Source organism: Acomys minous (genome assembly GCF_964271855.1).
Source record: "Acomys minous genome assembly, chromosome: 20".
NCBI lineage: Eukaryota > Metazoa > Chordata > Mammalia > Rodentia > Muridae > Acomys > Acomys minous.
In genome coordinates, this window is record NC_140502.1 from 4045053 (window position 1) to 4058301 (window position 13249).

The 13249-nt window shown below is 52.3% G+C and overlaps 1 protein-coding gene across 4 annotated transcripts in view; it reads left to right on the forward strand.

The window, feature by feature from the left end:
• Window positions 1-624: 624 nt before the first annotated feature.
• The window catches only part of DPY19L3 (dpy-19 like C-mannosyltransferase 3), a 72673-nt gene continuing 60048 nt past the window's right edge, over window positions 625-13249 (forward strand). The window contains exons 1-3 of one of the 4 annotated variants that reach the window (XM_084770819.1): window positions 625-835; window positions 2413-2554; window positions 6282-6415. In XM_084770819.1, the coding sequence (XP_084626945.1) occupies window positions 2452-2554; window positions 6282-6415 (237 nt within the window). In that variant the 5' untranslated portion in view covers window positions 625-835; window positions 2413-2451. Of the gene's footprint in view, window positions 836-904; window positions 1028-1720; window positions 1742-2412; window positions 2555-6281; window positions 6416-13249 lie in introns of those variants that run through there. The other 3 variants (XM_084770820.1, XM_084770821.1, XM_084770822.1) reach the window with 3 other exon arrangements.

Here is a 13249-nt window from a genome sequence, read left to right on the forward strand (position 1 = left end):
GAGTTTGAGGCCAAACCAGTCTACATACAGAGTTTCAGGCTACATAAGTGAGACCCTGTCTCAAACAGGAGGGGTTAAGGGCTGACAAGCAATTTAAAGGTAAGAGTAACATCCGGGGCTCATCACTGGAGGAGCCTGTTAAGGAGGATAATTAACAACAAAGCCCAGGGCACTTACAACTGGGGGGTCGGGGCTCGGGAGGGGGGTGGCTGGGGGGGGGGGATGGGCATGGGTGCGACGGGGTTGGGGATGCAGAGGTTGAGGGGCGTTGTCTTTGGAGATGCAAACGCGTCTGCGGGATTGGTCACTCAGCAACGTCGAAAGCACAGACAGGTGGACACGGCGGGCAGGAGAGATGGCTGGCAAGGTCCCCCCGAGACTGGGTAACCTTTCCTCCGGGCAGCAGGGCTTCCGAGGACAGGACCAGTCCAAGCTTAAGATCTGCCTCGGAACCCAGCACCCCCCGCCCCAAGGGGGGGGCCTCTGAGCGGAAGTGTGCCTCTTCCTTCCGGTCTGCGCCGCACGAGACGGGGCGGGGCAGCGCGGGGGGGTGGGGGCGGGGCCCCGCGTTAACGAACAGCTGCCGGGACCAATGAATGCAGCGGCAGCAGCCCGGCCTCCCCGGCGCGCCCCTTCCCGGGGCTGTAGACGCCCCCCGCCCCCAACCCCCCAGGCCCAGCTTTGCACCGAGCCGCACAGAGCCGCCGGCCGCTGGGTCCTCCGGGTCCCCGCCTCGCCTGTTAGCCCGTAGGGTGAGAGCGCTCCCGAGGTCCGGGTGCCCGGGCGTGCTTCCTTGCCAATCCCGAGCCGCCCGCGAGGACTGCCGAGGCCGCAGGTCTGTGGCTGCGGGTCGGGCCGGGGAGCGGGGGGTGGCGGGGGGACTGGACGCGCCGTGGCTGTGGGACACGTGGGCGGGGCGGGGGTGGGAGCATCTCTGAGCGGGAAGCGAGTGGCTCGTCGTTCCCTGGGCCGGCCGGCACCTGGCCCCTCGCGTGGGCATGCCAGGTGCGCAGGGGAGTGGCTCCAGGTGCGCGGCGGTGGCGGCTGCACGCGTCCCCCGGGTCCGCAGCCCAGGAATTGCCTCCGGGGTATCCTTTGCTGAGGGTCTTGCCTTGGCCCCGGCTTTGCGTCCCGCTGGCCGGAGCAACTTTTTGTTTTCCTAGTTCGCTGGGTATCGTAATTAGCACCTGCGGTGTTTGTTAACTTTTTCCGCCTCTCAACAGGCTCTGGGAGGATGTAAGGTGGGCCCTCTAGAGCCCTTAATTAACCCTGCCTAGGGCTGGCAGGGCATGGCTCCCCAAGAGGGGACAGGATGCCAGCTGTGGCTGCAGGACTTTGAAAAGATCCCTTCCTCTTCCTCTCCCCTCACCCCCCCCCCCCGCCTCACTTTAACTGTTTCTTGCGCTTTGAGGCACAGCAATGTAAGTCTGTTCCTTCTCGTCCTTTTTGAGTGAACGTATCTTACTTAACAAGAAGCATTGTGTGGCGTTGGCTTCCTCTGCCTTCTTGAGCAAGTGGCGTAGTACCGTTAGGTAAACATAGACTTTGGTACCTTCGGAGTGCAGGTTGGATTAACTGCCGAAGAAGCCATTGCGTCTGGCTACTCCTCGTCTTTAACAGATAATTAGTAAAACGCTATTCATTAGTCAGAAGGACCGAGGCAAGATGTTCCCCGGGGGACAGAAGCCAGCTTACTCACCACCACCACACCCCCGCCTCCCCCTCACAGCTTCCAATCTAGGTAACTGCTCCTGTAGCTACACCCACTGTTGCTCCCTCCCCCCTGCCCCCCCCCCCTGCGAGGGCAGCCACCCTGATTGGCACAGCTCTGCGCTGTCTTTGACACCCAGGCATAAAGCTTAGCAGGGATTTTTTTTTTTCTTTTCTTTTCCTAGAACACAGGTGCTAAAATTCAGGTGTCAGAGACAATGTATCAATTCTTCAAAATCTAGCTGTCACAAGTTTACTAGGAATCCCTCCCACGTGGTCAGTTATGTGAGAGAATCAGACCCGCCACTTTCTAAAGGAACTGTAAAATAAATAAATAATGTAAAACGGTGGCACGCAACAAATTGCACAGTTAGTGTTACGGAACCAGGGAGGTAAAACATCATCACGAGGCCAGGAGCCTCCAAGATGGCTTCCTGGAAGAAGGGTGCCTTCCTATGGCTCACCTGTATCCCTGACTCTCGCCAGTGCCTGTTGGGGAACAGGTGCTTCATAAATGTGGCTGAGTTAAATATCTGGGTTGTGTCTTTAAAGGCTGATTAAGATGTGCATGGGAGAGTCTGCTGAGCGAGGGACAGCAGGCTAACTCATGCGATTTAAGTACGTAGGAGCGTAAGGGTGTCTTGGGGGGGAAACAGGGTGCCGAGCTTATCCGTGGGACATTTATCGGGGTGCTGTTTGTAGGCGTGGTTGGAAGAACAATGCGGATGAGTCTCTGACAACATGATGTACATCCGGCAAAGAAAAGAGACAAAACCCATAGAAGTTTCTGAGGATTTTCCATTACCAAAAGAAGATGTGGCGTTGGAAAAGAAATTGCCATCTGGTAGGTGACTGGAACTGAAGCAGTGTTTTTGGCTTACTTTTACTTCTGCGTATTAACACATGTCACATTCTAACAGGGTAAAAAAAAAAAAGCTCGTGAGACTTAGGAAGGACACTTGTTTCAGATATTCTGAGTGCACTTTGATTATATTGGCTTTTTCGGCTGCAATCAGTCCAAGAGCTTTGATGAGAAAGAAAGAATCCTTGGTAAAAAAGTTGTCTGTTGATGGAACTGACTGTGTCAGTGTCATCTGGGTTTTAGAGTGATGCTTCGCCTGGCCTAGCACAGTGTCTCTGTCCGTAATACCTCGTCTGCTCTCTGTGTGCTTGTACCATCCAGGCAGCCTCATCTGGGCTGCGTCTCATTTCACTAAAATCTTTGGAAAAAGAAATTTAGCGTTTTGTATCCAGTCAGGTTCCTGAAGTTAACCTCTTTTTTTTTTTTTTTTTTTTTTTTGCTTTATTTAGGGGGTGGGGAGGGGTGTAGGAATGGGGGGCAGGCGGGAAAATGAGAATTTGGGGAAATCACTTATATAACGTTGAGCAGTTGCTAAGTGACCCCTGGTCAGCATGAAAAAGCTCTCCAGCCACCAGCCCTTTTCTGGATCAGATGTAATTAGTCCTTTGTAGCCAGATGAGTTCTTAGCAGCCAGAGCTAGTAGGTAGCAGAGAAGGCTGTTTGATATGATAAAAGATGTCTGGGTTGGGAAGCCGGGCCACTCAGCTAAGCTGATGGGAGCAGTGCATGCCAGGTGCCCTGGTGTAGTTGCTGATGTTGCTGTGCAGCTAAAATGTGTTAGATTGTGTCTTTAAAAAAAAAATTACGGGGGGGGGGGGCGGCAGAGAGATGGCTCAGAGGTTAAGAGCACCGCCTGCTCTTCTAGAGGTCCTGAGTTCAATTCTCAGCAACCACATGGTGGTGGCTCACAACCATCTATAATGTGATCGGATGTCCTCTTCTGCAGAGCACTGTACACATAATAGTAGTAAACAAATAAATCTTTTTTAAAAATTACATGGTGGCACATCCCTTTAATCCCAGCACTCGGGAGGCAGAGGCAGGTGGATCGCTGTGAGTTCGAGGCCAGCCTGGTCTACAAAGCGGGTACAGGACAGCCAAGGCTACACAGAGAAACCCTGTCTCGAAAAACCAAAAAAATAAAAATAAAAATAATAAAAATAAATTACATTTATCTATTTACGTTGTCTGTGTTGGTGGCTCAGCAGTGCCTGCAGGTGAAGGCCCGAGGCCAGCCAGCAGGGATCTTCCCTCATCCCACTTTGTGGGTTGCAGAAATTAAGCTCAGGTCATCGTGCTTGGCAGCAAGTGCCCTTACTCACGGAGCTGCCTCAGCAGCCCCTAGGTTGTTTCTTGTTATTTTTAAATGTTTGTTTATTTATTTCTGTGCATGAGAGTTTTGACTGCATGTGTGTATATGCACCTACATGCATGCCTGGTGTCCTCTGAAGTCAGATTTGGGTATCGGATCCCCTGGAACTGGTTGTAAGCCGCCATGTGGGTGCTGGGAACTGAACCTGGGTCCCCCGTAAGAGTAGTAAGTGCTCTTAAACTGCTGAGCCATTGTTCCAGCCCCCTGTTTTGGTTTGTTTTTTAATTTTTAAAAATTATTTTTTCCAGGATGGCCAAGATAACATAGAGAAACCCTGTCTCAAAAAACCAAAAAATAAAATAAAATAAAATAATTTTAAAATTTTATAAAATGATGTAAGAAGAAGGAGAAAAAAAAAAAGCAACCCCGACAATAAAAGACAAGTTTTAAAAAGAAGGAAAGGCTCCCTTCCCCAGCTTCCTCATCATCCTGAGAGTGGCACAGATGACAGTGTTTTACCTCGCTGGCTGAGTGTCGCTGTCTCCACAAGGTTGCCCTCAGCACTCATACGTGGCATTACAAAAGCACGCGAGATCCACGTGCTGCTTGGGAAGCTGCTCCTCGCCCCTTCCCGTGCCCTGAGCCACCACATGCGTGTGCCCAGTGGTCAGGAGGAGGAAGGAACCATTGTGGGTCACAGGAGGACACCGGGTTCCCTGGCACTGGAGTTACACAAGTCACCACGTGAGGGCTGGAAATGGAACCTGTTGTCCTTTGTAAGAGCAACAAGTGCTCTTAATTCCTGAGCCATCTCTCTGGTCCCCAAAATGTTTGTTTATTTAAATCTATTTCTGTCTTAGTTAGGCTTTCTATTGCTGTGATGAACCACCATGAACAAAAGCAGCCTGGGGAGCAAAGGGGTTTCTTTTCTTTCTTTCTCTCTTTCTTTCTTTCTTGGTTTTTCGAGACAGGGTTTCTCTGTGTAGCCTTGGCTGTCCTGCACCCACTTTGCAGACCAGGCTGGCCTCGAACTCACAGCAACCCGCCTGCCTCTGCCTCCCAAGTGCTGGGATTATAGGCGTGCGCCACCACGGCCCGCAGGTTTGCTTTCCTTATACTTTCACATTACTGTTCATCACCAGAGGAAGTCAGGGTAAGAGCTCAAGCTGGGCAGGATCCTGGAGGCAGCAGCGGATGCAGAGGCCGTGGAGGGTGCTGCTGACTGGCCTGCCCCTCGTGGTCTGCTCAGCCTGATTTCTTTCTTTTTTCTTTCTTTCTTTTTTTGAGGGTTTCTCTGTGTAGCCTTGCTATCCTGGACTCTATTTGTAGACCAGGCTGACCTCGAACTCAAGAGTGATCCCTCTGCCTCCCTGTTCTGGGATTGAAGGTGTTGGCCACCGTGCCCGGCTGTAGCCTGCTTGCTTTAGGGACCAGGAGCTGCTCGGCCCGCAGTGTCTGGGCCTTTCTGTACCCGCCGCTGACTACACACTTGCCCACGGCCGGTCTCGTGCAGGCAGCTTCTAAGCAGGCGTCCCCCCTCTCAGCTGAGTCTAGCTTGTGTCGAGCTGACACAAACACTAGCCAGCGCATTTCCAAAGCAGTTCCAGCTCCATTTAAATTTATCCCTCTTGGCACTGCTGGTCATGCCAAGCAGGTGCTCTACCACCCAGCCACACCCCCAGCCCGTGTATTAGCAATTTTAAGTTTCATATTTGCCAAGAGTTTTTAAAGTACAGCTTGGTGGGTTTTTTTTTGCTTTTTTTTTTTTTTTTGTCAGTGCTAGGGAATTTGAATGAATTTTAACATATTTTCTTCTGTCTGTTAGTTTTATTGGCCATTTTTTTCCCTTTTGTTCATTGCCTATTCCTGTCCTTAATCTGTTCCCTACTAGAATATTCATCCTTTCTAACTATCCTTAAACCGCCTACGTTTGTATTTTTCCTAGTTTGTGTGTCCTCTGAATCATGCTCTACTGTTTCCGTAAAATTTATTTTTATTTTTAATTGTGTGTATGTGTGTGTGTGTGTGTGTATGTATGTCTGTGTATATGTGTGTATGTATGTGTGTGTATGTATATGTATGTGTGTGTATGTCTGTCTGCATGTATGTGTGTGTGTGTGTGTGTATCTGTATGTGTGTGTATATATATGTGTGTAGGTGTGTATGTGTGTATGTGTGTGTATATGTATGTGTGTGTGTGTGTGTAGGTTGTACAAATGAGCACAGGACAGAGGAAGGCATCACATCCCCTATAGCTGGAGGCACAGGTGGTGTGAGCTGCCTGCTGTGCGTGTGGGAGCCAAACCGAGCTCTTCTGCAAGAGCAGCAAGTGATCGTAGCAGCGGAGCCATCTCTAAATTCCAAATTCTTGTTTCCTGTGTTTCTCTTTTCTAAAAGGCCGTGCCTCTGGAAGGTTCTGGAAGATCCTGTCACCTGCGGTCGGTGGGACTGTGGCCCTTTGCATCGGGCTTCTCACGTCTGTTTACCTGGCCACCCTGCATGAGAACGATCTGTGGTTTTCCAATATTAAGGTATGGGGCACCTGGGCCCATTGTTTCTCCAGCAGCCAACCCTGTAGATGTGTGACTGCACCTGCACACTCACCGGGACCACGAGAATCCGACCCAGCCCGCTACCTTGGTTCGGTAGCATCTGTCATCCCAGGCCTTAGGAGGCAGAGATGGGAAGCCTGCCCAGGTCACAGGAGACCTTGTCCCCTCAAAAAAGAAAAACACAGGGCAAAAAGACTTGAGCGTCCATCATTTAAAAATAGCAGCAGCCGCCGGGCGGTGGTGGCGCACGCCTTTAATCCCAGCATTTAAGGAGGCAGAGGCAGGTGGATCGCTGTGAGCTCTGAGGCCAGCCTGGTCTACAAATCTACCAAGGCTACACAGAGAAACCTTGTCTTAAAAAAAAAAAAAGGCATCATCATTTGTATAAGCAACAGAGTTTCTCACTTGGTATAGTGGTGTCCCCTTTCCCCCAGCACTAGGGACACAGGCAGAAGGGTTGTGTTTGAGGCTAGCCTGGGCTACTTACCCTGCCTGAAAAAGTAAAAACTAAAGTGAAGACTTGAGTTCAAGCCTCTAGCACTTGTGTAAATATCCGGGCACAATAGTGCGCTCTTACAATCCCAGGTTGCCGTGAGAGACTCCGTCTCCTAGAACTCAAGATGGACAGACGGCTTCTGAGGAAAGACGCTCAGTTGACCTCTGGCCTCCGTTCATGTGTATATCCCTGACCCTCGTCCCCATGCAGAAAGAGAAAGAGATAATGTGGGCTATGTGTCGGGCGCAGTAAGCTTGAGTTGTGCTTTTCAGTGAAATCCAGTGGAATATTACAGAGTAGGGTTGAGGAGAATTTTGTTACTTTTAGTTTTGATTGTGTACAAACTGGGTCATGGTGGAAATTTTAATTTTTTTTTAATTTAATTTTTTTTCTGTCTGTTGGTTGCAATAGGGAGAGGAAAAAAAAAAAAAGGAAAACACGAAGAAACGCGATGAGGCCCTCATCTCCACCAGGGGCTTCAGACCTTTCTGATACCGTGTCTGCTGATGGGACAGGACTGACTCTCTAAATACCATTTTGTTTTCTTTCTGTCTTTCTCAGAATTTCTAGAACTTGCTGACATTGTTTCAGGGCGCACCTAACTTCACAGAAGGAAGCTTGCAGGTTGCCAGGGGGTTTTGAGCCAAAAATGCCTTGCTTGTTCCCTTAAGATGTATTTTACTATTTATATATAGTGTGCGTCCATGTGTGTGCAGCCCGCTGTGGGTGCAAGTGCCCAGGAGAGGCCAGGAAAGAGCTTCAGATCCCCCGGAGCTGAGTTAGAGGTGGTTGTGAGCCGCTGGGCCCAGGTGCTGGGGACTGAACCCTGGTCCTCTGGACGAGCAGCAAGCGCAGTGAACCGCGGAGCCATCTCTCCAGCCCCGGATCAGTGCCTCTTCATGAACATTAATACACTTATTTTGAATAAAAACTAAAATACCTCTGTGGGAACCATGTGTCCGAAGTTAAATGCTGGTAGCAGTGTAGCAGGAAGACGTGTTGAAGGAAGTCATGTGACTAAGGACAAACTATTGAGTCAGGGTCTTTTAAAGGTTATGAGTGGCCCTTGCTCACATCCTTAAAAGGACCATACTCCGTCATCTAGCTGCTTGGACACCATGGTGCTTCATTGCACTGCTTTTTCTTTTCTTTTCTTTCTTTCTTTCTTTTATTTTTTTATTTGGTTTTCTGAGACAGGGTTTCTCTGTGTAGCCTTGGCTGCCACTGGACTCACTTTGTAGGCCAGGCTGGCCTCGAACTCACAGCCATCCGCCTGCCTCTGCCTCCCGAGTGCTGGGATTAAAGGCGTGCGCCACCACTGCCCGGCTTTGCGCTGCTTTTTCAATCTGGGGTTGAGCACCTGTTCTGTGGGTAACAGGGAACTAAATTCTGCGGAGAACATGGAGGGAGTAGCAAGGGCTTCAGCTTGTCCAGCATACCAGATGGAGCGACTGTGTAGTAGCCACCCACAGTACTGAGCGGGACAAACAAACAAGACAGGAGCCCGCCTCCACGTGACGCCCCTGAGAGGGAGACGGCGGGCGGGGCACGCGTCCTGAACCCGTGTGCCTGGGCAGCCCACAGGACGGCAGCCCGTGTGGCGGCCAGGGAAGGGTTTTAGAAGCATTGGCTAAGACATCCTGGAGGGGGAACAAAGGAGGAGACCCCGGGAGGGGAGATGAGTGCCTCGGGGGAGGAACAGGTGCCCAAGGCCAGGGGGCAAGAGAGGCTTGGGTGTGCCAACAGCAAGCAGTATAGCATGGCTGGAGAAGAGGTGGGGGAAGGTGTCGCTGGTCCTTGCTACTTGGTGGGTTCTTCTTTCTCCCACTCTTGATCCCCGCTCCTCTCCAGTTTCACCCCCTATCACTAGATATGAGACAAAGGAGAGAGAGAGAGAGAGAGAGAGAGAGAGAGAGAGAGAGAGAGAGAGAGAGAGAGAGAGAGAGATCCGTGAATCTAATTTCCTTTCTTTTGTTTCTTCTCTGAGCACAACTACCAACAAACCTCAACCAACCCCTCTGAATGACCAACGGCTACCAACCCCACCCATCAGGGTGCAAGCGTTTTATATATACACTCTGAAAAGTTCCCAGAATTCCAAACATCACAGTCACAGAAACTGTCTGCAGCTGGCAAAACCATGCCTCTGCCAGAGCACGAGGCAAATCATGGCCAGCTGCTGCGGACAGCCCGAAGCAGCCCCACACCCCTACACCTGGGGACTAAAATGAAAATATAATTCTTATAATATTTTTGTGGGTTGTTTTTCCTTTTTTTTTTTTTTAAAAAAAGATTTATTCATTTTTATTTTATGTGCAATTGGTGTTTTGCCTGCATGTATGTCTGTGAAGGTGCCAGATCCCCTGGGGTTGGAGCTACAGAGAGTTGTGAGCTGCCCTGTGGATGCTGGGAATTGAACCCAGGTCCACTGGAAGAGCCAGTGCTCTTAACTACTAAGCCATCTCTCCAGCCTGTGTTTTTAAAGAAACCAAAATTGCAGAATTCCCACTTCAGAAAGGGTAGATGGGTGTGGAAACAGCCGGTAGCGAGGGGCCTGTGTTCCTCTCTAAGAGAAAAATGGCCCCCCGAGCGTGTGCTGAGCCCCGTATCTAACCAGGCTGCAGCGTTTCCCTGGAGAGGCGTCTCAGGCCGTGGTGTGGAGAACGGATTGAGGAGGGTAGAGTAAAGCTGGCGCCCACTGCTGAGCTAATCCTGTTCAGCGGATTCTGTGAGACCTGAACATCCAATTAGGACACACTCAGTAAGCGATTATCTTTTTTGAGCCAGGCGCTCTCCTAGGCCTGGGAATCCGGCATTGAAGGAGGCGTTTAACTTCACTTTGATGAGGGGGACAAAAATCAGAAAGAAAAATCAAAGCAGATGATGAGAGACCAGGGTAAAGCTGAGCCCCTCAAGGGTAAGACGTGGGAACCAGGACCTTCGTGGTTGTAGGAGCAGAGGCGGTCTCTGGGGAAGCTCAAGACTGTGAGCGCCTCCATGGCGTCCGCTTTAATTCTGCCCTGACTGCCCTTCACAGTAGCCTGCATGTATAAGGCGGGTAAACCTTTTCCTCCCCAAGTTGCTTTCGGTCATGATGTTTGAGCACAGCTAGGACGTGGGTCTCGGCAGAGTGGGGGACTCTCCGCCTTGGGTTTTGTGGGTGTGGTTCTCATGACAGTGTTTAATTCTGAATCTGGGAGAAGCTGGTGGTTTGCTAAGTGAGTTTCCACCTGCTAGCCAGCTGTCCCAGGTCAGGGAGGGAGGGCTGGGGACAGATGGCCACTGAGACTGAGGATGGCAGGAGATGACCTGGCTCCGTGCCTGCAGCTGTCCACACGCCTTCTTTGGGGAACGTAGAGTTTGCACCCCCATTTGCACATCCGAGCTGGATGGAATTGGAGAAAAGAAGGCCGACTCAGAATTTCCTAGGAAGCTGACCTTGTGGAAGGTGACATTTTTTACAGACGGCAGGACAGAGAGCTCACTGACGACCTGATGTGTTCGGTGAGCGGCGTGGTGGCTGGCTGGCTGCATCTGCAGGTGCCACCTGCCGTTCTCCAGGGCCCAGTGACTTCTCTCCAGCTACCACCAGTTCGGCCAGACTTCCAAGGTTGAGAAACTAGTTCTGGGCAAAACTGCCCTGGCTTCGGACTCTGGTTGCAGCTGGGCGTGGTGGCGCATACCTTTAACCCCAGCACCACCTGGGAGGCAGAGGCAAGCAGGTCTCGATGAGTTCCAGGCATCTCAAAACAAACAAACAAACAAAGATCAAACAAACAAAAAAGCCACCTCTGGTCTCAAGTTGAGGGATCCCCAGGTGGCTCTCACTTCTAAGCAGTTGGCTGTAAATGCCGAGGTGCCCACTGGCCTCTGGGGGCGAGCAGTTGGCTGTAAGTGCTGAGGTGCCCACTAGCCTCTGGGGGCGAGCAGTTGGCTGTAAGTGCCGAGGTGCCCACTGGCCTCTGGGGGCGAGCAGTTGGCTGTAAGTGCTGAGGTGCCCACTAGCCTCTGGGGGCGAGCAGTTGGCTGTAAGTGCCGAGGTGCCCACTGGCCTCTGGGGGCGAGCAGTTGGCTGTAAGTGCTGAGGTGCCCACTAGCCTCTGGGGGCGAGCAGTTGGCTGTAAGTGCCGAGGTGCCCACTGGCCTCTGGGGGCGAGCAGTTGGCTGTAAGTGCCGAGGTGCCCACTAGCCTCTGGGGGCGAGCAGTTGGCTGTAAGTGCTGAGGTGCCCACTAGCCTCTGGGGGCGAGCAGTTGGCTGTAAGTGCTGAGGTGCCCACTAGCCTCTGGGGGCGAGCAGTTGGCTGTAAGTGCCGAGGTGCCCACTGGCCTCTGGGGGCGAGCAGTTGGCTGTAAGTGCCGAGGTGCCCACTAGCCTCTGGGGGCGAGCAGTTGGCTGTAAGTGCTGAGGTGCCCACTAGCCTCTGGGGGCGAGCAGTTGGCTGTAAGTGCCGAGGTGCCCACTAGCCTCTGGGGGCGAGCAGTTGGCTGTAAGTGCCGAGGTGCCCACTAGCCTCTGGGGGCGAGCAGTTGGCTGTAAGTGCTGAGGTGCCCACTAGCCTCTGGGGGCGAGCAGTTGGCTGTAAGTGCTGAGGTGCCCACTAGCCTCTGGGGGCGAGCAGTTGGCTGTAAGTGCCGAGGTGCCCACTGGCCTTTGGGGGCGAGCAGTTGGCTGGAGTGACCCCTAGAACTCAGGGACAATGCTGCACTTGCAGTTGGCACAAAGATGCAGCTTAGAACCAGCTGAGGGGGGGGAGGCGCCGGGCAGTCTGCAGCACCCCACACGCAGGCATCCTTTGCCCTTCCTTGTGAGCTCAGAGTGAAGTACTCTTCTCGGCCTGGCACTGTGTGGCTTGATGCCAGCCTGGCCAGGTCACCTATCTTAGGGTTTTGGTTGCTGTGGTGAAACACCACCACCAAAAGCCAACTTGAGGAGGAGGAGGAAAGGGTTTACTTCAGCTTACACTTCCGTATTACAGCCTGTCAAGGCAGGAACCTGGAGGCTGGAACTCAAGCAAAGGCCATGGAGGCGTGCTGCCTGCTGCCTTGCTCTCCGAGCTTTTACTTGCCCAGGGGTGGCACTGCTCACAGTGAGTTGAGCCCTCCCACAGGAACGGAGGGCTGAGGACAGCCGGATTCTCCATTTCTAGGGCTCAGGAGTTAGCTTCCAAAAGACAAGGTCTGTGTGCCCCAGGCCGGTTCCGAACTCACGACTCTCCAGCCAGCACCCCCAGCTGACTTTCGATACTGAAGGCGCTCTCGAAGCAGTCACGCTAAAGATGGGGAGTTGAGGAAGCTGGGCGTGCGGAAGGCAGGCACTCCATCTGTGTTGAAAAGCGGACATTTTCCTATTACCAGCTTGTAGATGTGTGGGTGAGATTGTTTCAAAAGTGTGTAGAACGGGGAAGAAAGAGAAGCCCGGGCAGTCTCTCTCTGCGCCTCCGATGCCATCTGGGAAGCCGCAAGCTGGCACAGCCTCTAACAGGTTTCTTCCACCCACCGCCCCTGTGCCGTGGAGGCTACAACTGAGCTCAGAGTCTCGCCGTGCAGTCCCAGCTGGCCTGGAACTCGCTATGTACACCAGGCTGGCCTCACACTCAAGAGATCTGCGTGCTTTCGCCTCCTGAGTGCCGAGGTTAAAGGCACATGCCATTACTCCTGGGGCACTAAGCTTTTTTGTGTGTGTGTGTGTGTGTGAAAATACTTTGGTTTTTGAGTACTCGGGATTATTAACTATTCAACAACTGCAAATAAGTCGTTGCAAGACAGACAGTTCATACATTGAGTTTCTGTGCTCCAAATCATTTCCTGGTTTAAGTTTTACTTGATTTTAAGAGAACATCTCAGTGCGTAGCCCAGGCTAGCCTCCAACTATCGGTCCTCCAGCCTTAGCCTGGGGTGCCGGGATGACAGGTACACACCACCTTGTCCTACCTCAGCAGGGCGTGTCTGTCTGTTTCTTTCCTTTGAGTCATAGTCTCAAGGCCCAGCTCTGGATGGCCGGATGGCGACAGGCCAGGGGAGAGAGTTACAGGCTGCTGGGCATATAAGGCCAAGTTGGGCTCCTTTATTAGCTGGTAACCAAGAGCGGGCTGCTGCTCCAAAGCTCGGGGGCGGGGGGGGGGGGGGGAAGAGGGGGCAGAGCGTGTCTAAAGGCAAACACCACGATGATGCTGCTGCTGTCGGGTGCAGGTCAGGGGAGCCTGCTCGCATTAGCTGTTTTACTTACACATCCGGGTTATGGTCAAGGTCACAGAAACTCCCAGGCGTGCTGCCCAAGAACACATGATCATCCAGGGGCGCTTGGGCTGAGCAATGC